The sequence below is a fragment of the Heliangelus exortis genome, chromosome 5, assembly GCF_036169615.1.
Source record: "Heliangelus exortis chromosome 5, bHelExo1.hap1, whole genome shotgun sequence".
In the NCBI taxonomy this organism is placed as follows: Eukaryota; Metazoa; Chordata; class Aves; order Apodiformes; family Trochilidae; genus Heliangelus; species Heliangelus exortis.
The window spans coordinates 31,625,246-31,638,225 of NC_092426.1; the positions used below are offsets into that span (position 1 = coordinate 31,625,246).

Consider the following 12,980-nt stretch of genomic DNA (forward strand, 5'->3'; position numbering starts at 1 on the left):
GAAGCAACTTGCATAAAATTATTTCAAACTGTCTTAAATGCCTTCCTGGCCATCTTAAATGACTAATAGTTTAAACAGACTTCAGAAAAATATGTCTCCCTTCCACACAGCCTGTCACAAACTCAGTCGCCCACTCATTCAGAACATGGCTAAATGAATTCTTAGACTACAGATCATTAATATGCACTGAGCTGATTGTATTGCTAACACTTGCTGCCAAAAAACAGAGTACAGTTCCTGCTTCTGACTGCAGGCCTCGTGTTTGTCAGTCTTCTGGCTCTGGTATTTCTTTGATCCTTCTGGGAGCTGATTTAGCTAGAACATAAGAGAAACCCAGCAGAAAGATGGACAGGTCAGTGAGTGGCAAAGCCTGAGAGGTACCAGAACTTGCATGCATAGCAGGATTACCCTGTCCAAACTGAAAGCTGAGGGAGAAGTCTTGCTCCTTTTGGCAATGAAGAAATCAGCTTGTCCATCGTCCAGGCAAATTCTGTACATCTTCAAGTTCTCTTCTCAGGTATCAGCTGCTTCAACTTACTGTCTGCCTTACATTACACAATCACAGAATGCATTGGGTTGGGAGGGAACTTTACAGGTCATCTAATCCAATCCCCAGGCAGTCTCCCTAAAAGGCAGTTATTTTTTTGGGAGGAAACAGAGATGTCAGACCTAACACATTTAAACATTTTTAGTAGTTTGCCTTCTAAGAACAAAGAATTAAAACTGAATTATAGCAAACATTTACTTCCTCAAAAAAGACAACCTTGCATTATACCTGTAACTGCCACAGGAAAGGTGTAAGCTATGTCAGGTAGCATTTAGGATAGCCCAAAACCAAGTTACAAATTTAAGTGACCAAGTGACTTTAAGTGACCAAGGCACAACAGCAAGAACCCCTTTTCTGACTTGACAAACAGATTCCAACTCTCAATAATAGAAAGTTGGTACCATTGTAACTAGCATTTGCTCAGCAGCAAGCCAATACACTTCTATAAATTATCATACAGGTGTCTGAAAAGGAGAGGAAAAATGTGCATGATTGAGGGAATAACATTAAGTAACGAGATTTTGGGGCTTGTATTGAGATAACAGGTTTCTGGAGGTGAGGCAGAGTTTTTTGTTAAAGAAGTCAGGAGAGAGGCACACTGCTTCTGATCCTGATGCACAAAGAGATTGCCTGGACTGCAATATATCTATTCTAAGAAAAAGGAGAATATTGAATATTTCATATGCTCCTTCCAAAGTTTTATCAGGATCCTTACAATTCCTGTCATTTTTTGTACTCTGAACTAGCTGTTAGAAGACTTTAATCTTTTCATAACCTGAATTTTCCATTCTGCCTTAAAGATAGATCAAGAATTTGAAGACACAATGAAAGAAAGCAGAAATACTGCTTTGCTTACCTTTGTAGCAAGGAAAAATGCATCAGTACTTAATTAATTACTGAAAACAAGTTAATGCAATTTGTCGTTCCAATTATTGTTAAACAAAAGCAACTCATGGCTTGTACTTCCAGGCCAGCATAGTAACAAAGCTAATTGCTCCTTCTTCAAAGAACTGCTTCCTCATTCTCCTATGAGTTTCTCAGTAAGATGCTGCTGAAAGAGTTTTTTGTTATTTTTTTCCTACAAAGGCAACTTGACATTGATTTCAGCAAATCCTTCCAGCAAGGATATTCAAATATCCTCTCGTCTCTATTGGGTATATTTTATTAAATATGCAAGAAGACCATTCAAACAAAACAAAAACAAGACCAAAAGTGTGCAGCTTACTTTGCAAAGACTGAAATCTTTCATTGTCAAAAAAACAAAAGTTTATTTCTTCTCTAACACAATAAAAGTTGATTCCATCCCATGAAAAAGTTCTTAGTCTCTTGCAGCTTTTATGTTTCAGAGCATACTTTTAACTATGTATTCTAAGACAATGTATAACCCCCTCCAAGTGTGTGGCAGAACAAGTAAATGCATTAGAATTGATTTTTCTTCAGATGTTCTGTGGTTGAATGTTAAATACTATTTTTTGAATCAGATATACATTACCCATACTGTGTGATATGATTACCTAAGTTAGCAATTGTAGAAGTGTAAAAAAACAGCATTTATGCTAAAAATAATGTACAGACAGTTGGTAATGGAATTTGGCAGGTATTGCTGTAATTTTAATTTGCAAATATTCCTGTAGTGGAAAAACTTTCCTCTGAAGTTACTGAGTTGCTTGGAAAGATACTGAAGTACAGACACACAGGCATGCTCAAAGAACAAAGTTTTGCTGCTGACTTAACATACCTAGATATAGCCATACTCTTAGAACATTAATTTAAAGGATGAGTGGGATTAACCTTCTTAGTATACTTCTAGGTTTTTTTCTTTCATTTTAAAAACTTTGTTCTGCATTTGGCCTCAGTCATATCACTGATAAGATAAATGCACAGCATGCAGAAAAGAGGAAGAACCAAAAACGTTGCAGAGGTAATACATGTGTTTTAGAAAGGAAAGATCCAAAATAATCAGATCTTACATTGGTATGTTATACAGGTACCTCAGATTCATAATTAAAATAGCATAGCTTGAAAGACTTTCTGATGCAGGATGCTTTGCCTTCTCCCTCCCCAAAGAGATTTTAGCAGAAAGTAGGTAAGAATATAACTAGACAATAAGAAATGGAAAGTTGAACTAAAGTGTATAAACAGCAAACAATGCAAAATAAAATTATTTTGTATGTAACACATGAGAAGCTGATATAGCAAATCACTCAGGAAAGCCGTGACTCAAACCTGAAAGGAAGATTATTCATTTCAGAACTCAAAATCAAGCATAAAACACCAAACCTCTCGAGATTTAACTCCACTTCTATCACCTTTGAAATTTTTGTATACACTGTCTTATGATTAAGACATTTATTACTGTTTAGCATATCATATAATTTATAGTAATTCTCTACAGAATATAATTATGTATTATCAATAACTTTATACAGATACAGTATTGAAGCTATGTTCTCTTTTGCTTAATGTCAAGTACAAAACAGCTTATATAGACTAAAAAAAAAGCTACACACCACAGTTGTAGCATACTGTATTTTGTGCCTGATTTATGTTTACAGTAGTGACTTTTTGATCTTTCAAGACAAATAAACATGATACCACATAACAAACAGTTGTGCAAACTCAGACTTAGGAGGAAGACTTAACTACCTCCTTTTTCCAGAACTACTTTTCCCTGCTTTACTGCTGCTACTACCAGACTTGCTGGAAGATTTTGAAGAGAAAAGTCTTGTCATGAATTCTGAGACATCTGGCAGCTCGTGGTTGGAATTCAGCATGTTCATTGACTGCTCCATTTCCTGCAGGTAGAAATCAGATAACCTTACTGGAACATAACAATTATGGCTGTTTCTATATCATCAGTTGAAACATCGCATCAGGAAAATGTCAAGAATTTCCCAAACACTAGTTTACTGTTTGTAGTTCTCCAAGGTACATATTGCTACTTATTTTTATGCAACCACAAGCAATGCCCAGCTACACACAGGAACATAAAATCCCAAAACTAAAAGCACTAGTGTATGGATAAAAGTAACCATGTCTTAAGCAGTCTTACAGGGCAACCACCTGATTTAAAAAAAAAATTCTAAAAAGAAGATTGTTAACTTATTTTCAGCACTACTTTTCTCAATTTCAAGCTTTAAGCTTTTGTTTAGATTTTCAGATCTGTGTCCTCATAGATTTCACATACTTCTGTGTTTTCAGTTTGGTATTATTTATGCTACATCTAACAAAGTTTGTAAGGGATGAGATATTTTTATTGCCCTACTTTCTAACATCAAGCTATTAGAGCACAGCAGCTAAGTTTTCTTAGTTTCACAAAAGAAAGGAATTTAATGAGACCACATATCTGGCTATACTTAATGTAACTTAAAAAGTTTTGCACAGTGGCTCTAGGAAATGAATAAGCAGTTTAAAACCAAACCAAACCTGAAGCATTTTAATCAATACAACAGCTGAACTCCACATTGACAGTGTGATAATACTTACAATAACTGCCAATTTAATGTAGGGTTATCACCTTGCTTTTCTAGTTACCATTCAGATCAATACAGCTTTAACTGTTTCCAAGGTACACAGAAAGCAGAAGCTGTTATTGTAGCCTTTGTTACTCTTGCATCTAATACTGCATCTGTACTTCATGCCTCTTCAACAAGCACAGTTACGAGATCATTAAGTTTCTAGATAAATTAGTGCTGTGCTGATTCCATAAAGAGCAAACTACCTTGAAAAATGTGATAAAAGCTCCATACCTTCCACACGCAAACTTAAGTTGCATATATACTTAATGCACGGTATTCTAGAGAATGCTATTAAAACTTGAGTTCTTAAAAACTACTTTCTCCTACTCTTTAAAGAAAAAATTTAAATTATAAGCAAAATACTTTCAACTTGAAATTTCTTCTTCACAAATCACATCAGTCAGCTACTAAGAACTAAATAATTCAAAGTTCTGATGGTTTACCATCAGAACACTCAATCTGGAAGAAATGTCAGATCAGTGAAAAAACAAGGGGGTAAGTGATTTTTAAAAAATTCAACTTCCAGAGCTCAGCTTGGTTTGAAGAATATGCCATGGATATCTAGCATGTCTTTATATCCTGTTTCTAATAAAAATAAAAGCCCAAACAGCATTACATAGCTCTGATATGCTTTTTATTGGTATTTCTTATAAAAAAAGAAAAAAAAACCCACCTCAGGACACCTATAAAGTACTACTGAAGACAGTGGTCATTTAGAGCAAAAAGAGTTTAAATTAACCAAGCCCTTAAAAGCAGCCACCCAAGACCGACAAAGCACATTTCTAAAAATATGAAAAGGTTTAGCAAACACCTTGAATCTCCATTTTGTCCTAGCCTTCTGCTATTCGGCATTTTGCATGATGGAAGGACAACAAATCAGATAATTTAATGATCAGATTAAGACTACAAATCATATACACTATTGTGACATCTGGATTTAAAAGTCTTGTTAACTATGTGATTTAGGTTAATGGATAAAAGAACCTCACATTGGACTATTCTCAACACACTTGGCACTTATTATGTCTAAAAATGAAGTGCCATATTTAAACAGGGTGCAGAAATACATTGGAAATTTATAGAAAAATAGACTGAAAAATTGTATTTGTCACTCTAAAGAAACTCTGGAAAACACCATTATGCTGTAATGCTTTCAAAGCTGTGCCCAACAATGTAATTCTGTGTTGTGCTGTTTAACAGTAAATTCATGTTGGAAATGTTAGGATTCATTGTTAAGAACAGCAACATTGTACTAACTGAATAAATTATATCCATTGTGACTTCTTTCAAAGTCCAGTTTTGTTTTTTATTATTGTTCTGTACCTTACAATCTCCTTAACTTTGTTCTCTGTCTGCACCAATTGAACATACTTACCCGCCTCATATCAGGGTCACTGGTGTTGACAACTTTAGGCAAAAGGACAAATATCAGTAATGGAAGAACCATCATCATCACCTACACAGGAAACAGCAAACACTTCAGCTTATTTGTCTCTACAGACATTTTCAGACATACTGATGCAAAGCTTTTATCTGGACAGCAAAACTCTAGAACTACAGCATTCTACGTTGTGAACCAGTAACAGTAATCCACATGTCAGGAGAGAAACCTTAAGAACTATTTATGTTTTAAGTACCAGATTTCAAAGTTGGACAATTGAAGTAAGTGGTTGTTGTCTTTTCAAGTTTTATAATTACAGTCTTGCAACATGTTGATCTCTACACTACTAGAACAACATCAATTCAAGGGAATCAGTCTGTGGGCTGTTTTCAGAGGACATATATTAACAGAGCTGACATATAGAGAATGAGAGGCCATAGAAAAACAGAAACACATCAGTCCCTTCAGAGGAACAAAGTGTGCACATCTTTTCTCAATTATTTTATTCTGTTATATAGAACAGTTATATTGAGATCCTTAGAAATATGTGTGTTTCCTGTACATACCATAGGGTTCATAAGAAAATCTGTCCATCCCCAAGATTCTCTCTTTATGAAGTATGAAGGAGGCCCAGAAGATTTCATCTGGAGGGGGTATGGCAGCCTGACAACTTCAGACGTTTTGATGTAATTCACATATCTTGCTCTAATGAGCAAAATGGAAATAATTAAAAATATAAATACAATCTTTAACAAAAAATAAAGACTATATAATAATATTCCAAGCAAAGTTTTAGTAATAGACTACAAACAAAAGTATTTGCTAGGCAGTGTCAGCTAGGCTTCACTTTTCAGAAACTGAATTTCTCTTAGCAGCATACTTTATGGAATCAAATGACACTTAAACCTTTATTACAGGCTAGCTGCTAAGCAGACTTAAACATCTGATAGAGAAAACAGTCCTACAGATCAGCAGCACCACAACTATTTGTTCAAATGTGACTTCTGCAAAACATTTTTTCTCACAGTGGTAACAATCCAGAAAAGCTACAATGTTTAAAGAGAAGCTACAGCTTTGTACAGTGTAGCTTATCTTAAACTATTTGGTCTGGACAATATTTATATATGAAGTTATATTTCTATATGAAGTTAAAACTGCATTTTTCAAAGTGCATTGCTTTGCATTTATTAATACTGAATCTCAGTCTTTATTAATTCACTACTTTTCTTCATTTAGGCCTAGTATTTCAAGTTACATGGTATTGCCATCTACTTTTGTCATTCTTCACCTATTTTTCATGCCATGACTATTAACCCACCCTGTGCAATTTCAGACTTCAGGGATGAGTCCTGTTCACTACAAATCATTTATTCCTTCTGAAGTTTTCACCAAATATTCATCTATAGAATGTCCTTCCCTCACACCTTACAGAATCATACAATGATGTGGGCAAAGATCAGCTACTTCAACTTCCCCCTATGGGCAAGGACATCTCCCACTAGACCAGGATGCTCAAGGCTCCATCCAGCCTGGCCTTAAACACCTCCAGGGAGGGGGCCATCAACAACCTCCCTAAGCAACCTATCTTACTACCTTCACCATGAAGATTTTTTTCCTAATGTCTAACATAAACCTACCCTCTTCCAGTTCAAAGCCATTACCCCTTGTCCTATCACTGCCCTCTCTAGTGAAAAACCCTTCCCCAGCTTTCCTGTAGGCCCCTTCATGTACTGGAAGGCCACTATCAGGTCTTCCCAGAGCCTTCTTTTCTCCAGGCTGAATAGAGACTATGTATTTTCTTCAAAAACTTTTAAGATTTTCAAGTACATCTTATCAAACATGTTACCCATTATTTCTTCTTCCTAAGAATTCAGTACTTTTTAAAGGTGGAGCTTTCTGAGAAAAGCCCAGCTGACATTTTCCCCCAGGTGAAATATTTTTTCATCTGTATCCCAACTGTATTCCTCATTACAGTTTCTATCTGACTGGTAGAGATGTCAAGCCTGCTGGTGCTTTGCTCTGCAGATATAATCTAGCAATTTACTTAATTTCAGATTCATTACCTTCAGTTCCAGATACCAAAATTGTGCTAAGTGAAGAGCCTTTTAACAGACTGTGCATGTATTTCACAAAGGTCCTTTCATATTTATAATGTATTAATTGATGCCAATGGGATACTGCCTAAGAAATTATAAAAATAAAAATTTCATAAAATTTAGACTAAGCACAAAGTGTGCTATGATTAATATAAACAGAGTGTTTGCACTGTTTTCACTTTGACATTTCAATTTTTTATCTCCCCTAAAAATAATGCTGCAGTGTTTACGTTTATGTTTGCACTCCTAAAATGTAATGGCAACTTTTACAAGATACTCTAAAGACAAACTTGAAGTTCAGATACTACATGCGTACCTGTAGAAAGGAAAATGAACAATAAACATGTTCACTTAAGTGGAAACCACGTTGTTAGATAGGATGACTCTTTTCATCCCTTTCCTCTCATTGAAGGCCATATATATGAAAGGAAGAAAGAAATCCGACCTAGAATGTTAAGAAACATGCTCCTGGAAGTGATGTTAAAAGAACCTGAAACTATCTGAAATGGAACACCAAATCCATAGTACTGTTTACATTACTTCTTATACTGTGCTGTCAAATATACTTGATCTATTAACACAGAAGCAAATCAAGAGTCTCACCTCATTTTGCCTTTTGAAGTTATGTCAACTCGCACGGGTTCAAATTTATGCGCCGGGGATATAACTTCCACTACGTAAGATCCTGAAGGTACATCATGAACCACAAAACTTCCATCTGTCCTGAGAAAAAACAACAAGTTCCACTATATTTCAATCTGCTCCAACACAAAAAAAGAATGCTTTATGTTTTGTAAAGAAACACTTCTTAGTATCATTTTATAATGACCAGGAGGAAAATTTAAATCACTCAGTGCTTGTATTAACAGACCCCTTAAGGTCACCAATTCATGCCACAACTGTTGTGGAAATTACCAGTTATGTCAAAGATTTTCTCATAAATACATTTTTCTCTTACTAAATGTATACTGCCATCCAGTACTGTGCTCACTACAAGTGACAAAAAAATCCTAATCAACATTGAACCATTTTTGCTCAAATGTGCTATGCTTATGGTAGTGCAACATATATGAGTAATTTACCAAACTGAGTAAATAAATTATGTTAATTGCTTGACTTTATAGAAATATAAATTGACATCGCTATAAACAGACATACCAAATTATTAATATAATCATTACACTAGCATGGTATCTAGGATACACTGTCATTAATTATATGCTCTTAGATAACACTATTTCCTCATATTTCAGACAACTCAAGTTCCAAGCAAGCATTTGGAGCATTTGGAAGCTTACCAACCCCACAGTATTTATTCAAATAGCTCCTGAATATGATGCTAGGCTCCCACAATTTGGTTGTATGGGCTTATCAGGTACTATGTTGACAAGATCCTGCATGTTTTGCAGAGTAAAACTCTGTTGTGTTAACCTACCCACAGCTGTCAAAGTTTGTTCAACTTTGACTGAAGAAGGAATAACTTAAAATGACTGGTACTTCCAACGTGGTGTATCTTAATTAAAATAAACTTTCTCGTTTTAACATTTTATTTAAAAAAACATGTATTATACTGTATTAAACATTATGAAAAGCATTTTAGAATTAGCTTCTGCTCTTGAAGCTCCAAGATTAGTTTGTCATTCTGAAGACATTTTCTATGCTTGTGTAGTATCTCTAGATCCTTTGGCAATCTGAATATACTCACTACCAACTGAGACTGAATACACTGATGTGGTTCTTTTTAAGGCTTCCAAACACATTTGCATGATTTGGTGTAAAGGAATGAAGCCATAACCCTTGAAATGTCTTTCACTGGTACAGTGAAATAGTATTTCAGAGGTACTGTAAAACATTAACTGTAACTTTCTGCCACAAACAAACACTTCTGCAGAATGCGTAAACTCTTCGCTGAGGGTCTTCAAAAAGAAGCGACAGAATTTGCACCCACAAGAGCTGACAATAAACGCTGTACTCCAGAATATATTGCAAATGTCTGTGGTTTTCTGGGTTTATTTCGGGTTTCTTGGTTTGTTTTAATCAAAACTCCGTTCCAGTTTTTTTTATTTCTAAGAAGCCTGCAGCCTTACTCATCAACTCGGGTATGTGGTCAGGGGTCGGAGAACAACAACGCCTACAGCACTGCAGGTACCCACCGCGGGCTTGGCCCTTTCTAACGCCTCAGAAGGTGAGGTGCAAGGGAACCAGCAAAGCCACAACCGGAGGCGAGACGTTCCTCCCCGGCGCTGTGCGGTTCTAACCGGGACAGGGCCGCGAGCAGCCCCGCTCTGCCCCCGCCCGCCGCCATCTTACGGCGCGGAACTGAGGGCCCCTCCGAGCGGCACAGGGCCCGTCCCGGACAGGGACCGCTACTTCCCCGCCGGGACCAATCCCCCCCGCCCGGCCCGCCTCTCACTTTAGGAAGCCGACGTGCTCCTCCCCGTCCACCAGCACCCGGGCCCCCGCGATCCAGTCCTGCGGCTTCACCCCGGGTACCACAGCCCGGCCCTCGATCTTAAACCGCTCCCCGGGGCCCGCGCTGCCCGGCGACTCCGCTGTCCCGACCGCCTCCGAACCACGGGCGCCATCGGGCAGCGGCACCGCCAGCAGCCACAGCAGCGGCATCAGCGCCAGGCAGGCCGCCCCGCTGCGCGCCGCCATCACCCCCCCCCCCGGCCTCCGCCTCCTCCTTCTCCGCGGGGCGGAGCGGCCTGGAGCGTGCGCACGGGCGGACAGGGCTCGGGCAGGTGCGCGCATGCGCTCACAGGAGAGCGGGGGCCCCACTAGCGGTGACGTGGGGAGCTCCAGCGAATGGGAGTGAGGGGGATTGGGAGTCGGTTCGGTTGGATTCTGTTCGGTTCGGCTCCCGGGCGGGACGCTACCCGTCTGCCCAGCAGAGAGAGCGGGTTGGGATGAGTCCCCTGGTGGGTGTTGGAGGGGTGGCGGAGCAGGGGGCTCTGCAAGCGGCACAGGTGCTGGAGGTGCTGAGCGGTGCTTGCTGTGGCTGCGGGGAGGGTAACTTCCCACCCGGATGGTCGGTGCCCTTACGCGATTGTTGAACAGATTGCTTGTCCCAAGATGAGAAATGGAGTGGGAGAAGGAGTGGGGCAGGGAGAGATCCTTTGTTTTTTCAGTTTGTGGGTAAAATCAAGGGGTAAGATAATAGCTACTTAAATTACTGAAGGACACAAATGCAAATCCGAAGAACCTGGATGTAACTTCTGTAGCAACAGAGAGATCCGTTTAGAGCTAAGACAGTTTAAGTTAAACCCAATTGTTATTCAAAGAATAATATCAAACTTTTTGTAGAAAAAAGTGACCAAAAAGCTTACCCCATCCCCCCCGACACCCCCCCCCCAAAAAAAAAAAAAAAAAAAAAACCAACCCAAAATAAAAAAGGTATTAAATCCATGTGTAAAGTTGTCTTTTAGCCAATGACTTACGGTGCTGCAGTTTGGCTTAATAACTGGAACTTGTTGATGGTACAATAGTATGAAAAACTGTTTCTTAGTGGGCACGCAAGAAGCAAGAACTCCTTGCTCCTGAGACACGCAGGGAGATGTTCTCTCTGCTGGATCTGGGGGCAATAACAAACATTCTGCCAACCAAAACTGGCCAAGAGCCCCTTCTGCTTTACTCCTGCTTGACAAAACCCCCAAGGTTCACCCAAGCAGTCTCCAGAAGGTTGGTCCCACCTTGAGTGGCTCTGGGCACTCTTGCTGAGGTCTCCTCCAGACCTGCAGTGTCATGGCCAGTCTGAAGAGTTCTTGGTGTGAAGTGCCAAGTGGGCACAGAATCACAGGAGAAACCAAGAGGGCTGTAATATATTCCCTGTATTCCCTTACTCTCCCTTTACACAGCGTGTTCTGTTAGGGTGCTGTGTTCATTGTCATGTTGTGGCTACACTTGCTTCCTTTTTATGTCTCACTCCAATTTCTGAACACACTGAAAACATTAGTTTATTAAGCATGATTGTGTTAGAGATAATGAGCCTGGTCCTCACCTGGTACTCAAAACATACTTTATTAGGCATGATTTTGAAAGTGTGTATCACCCTGTGTGAGTGGGATGTGAATTATTTTTATGATAGTATTTTTGAGCTGAAATTAACAGCAAGTTTCTCAGTCAGTGTCTGCTTCTAGGACTGATAATGCTCAATGTTTAATAGTTAGAGCTGGAGACTGGTGTGCAGAACCAAGGCCACTGCTCAGTTGAGAAACATCTTATGCTCTGGAAAGAGAAAGTGCTTAAAGGGGCCACACCTGTAACCCTCCTTTAGGGAGGAGCGGGCAAGATAAATTACCAAAATTGACCAGAATATTCCACCCCATACATGCCATACTTGGTATAAATCACATGGGTCAAATCCCTTTGCCCTTCCCCTTCACCCTTCACTCTTCCCTTCAGCCTTCCTTGCCTGTTCCTGTTCATTTTGGCATCCTGTGAGAATTCTATCCATTCATCTTTGGTCCTGATCCGTGCCAGCCTCCATCTGTGTTCCTGCCTTCAGCTCCCAACTGCTGCTGACTCCGGGAGTCCAGCCTGGAATTTCCCAGGGCTGCCCTGCAGCCTCAGTGGTGACGTGAGCGTTACTGAAGGAAAGGGAGGAGGAACATGGTATCGTTCTTCTGTATATTTGTATATACTTAATAATTCCTTTTTGTCATCACTATTTCATTAAAGCTGTGTAGTTTAGTTACCAACCCATAAATCTCTCTCCCTTATTCTCTCCCCTTTCTTTATAAGGGAGGGGAGGGGGATTGATAGAGAGCATCTGTCATTGAGTTAATTGCCAGCACAGCATTAAACCATGACAACTGCCTTTTCAATTAAGACCAGCTATAACAGCATCTCATTTAAGTGAATTTCACAATGCTATTTGTGAGCTTTGATATCATGCTGTGACTTTGCCTTGCAGGTAAAAAGAACAAAACCCAAAACAAAAGTATTAGAAATGGGAACAAAGAAATAAGAATGTCCAGGTAAAAAGTCATTAAAATATAATTAAGTATAACCAACTGCTCATTTTCTTAGTACATCACCTGGGAGATGAAAAGTGTTTTCTTCTGGAAGGACACTAAGCTGGGGGGGAGTGTGGATCAGCTGGAAGGCAGGAGGGCTCTGCAGAGGGACCTGGACAGACTGGAGAGTTGGGCTGATTCCAACGGGATGAGGTTCAACAAGGCCAAGTCCCGGGTCCCGCACTTTGGCCACAACAACCCCATGGGGAGCTCCAGGCTGGGCACAGAGTGGCTGAGAGCAGCCAGACAGAAAGGCACCTGGGAGTCTGGATTGACAGGAAGCTGAACATGACCCAGCAGTGTGTCCAGGTGGCCAAGAAGGCCAATGGCATCCTGGCGTGTATCAGGAACAGCATGGCCAGCAGGTCCAGGGAAGGGATTCTGCCCCTGTACTCAGCCCTGGTGAGGCCACAGCTTGAG

The 12,980-nt window shown here is 39.6% G+C and overlaps 1 protein-coding gene across 1 annotated transcript; it reads right to left on the minus strand.

The window, feature by feature from the left end:
* Positions 1–1,790: 1,790 nt before the first annotated feature.
* EMC7 (ER membrane protein complex subunit 7) lies at positions 1,791–10,314 on the minus strand. The gene is made up of 5 exons (XM_071744347.1): positions 9,956–10,314; positions 8,146–8,265; positions 6,013–6,151; positions 5,441–5,521; positions 1,791–3,342 (listed from the first exon to the last, which is right to left on the minus strand). The coding sequence occupies exons 1-5, from the start codon at positions 10,294–10,296 to the stop codon at positions 3,190–3,192; spliced, it is 834 nt and encodes a 277-aa protein (XP_071600448.1). The 5' UTR covers positions 10,297–10,314; the 3' UTR covers positions 1,791–3,189.
* Between the last annotated feature and the right edge of the window lie 2,666 nt (positions 10,315–12,980).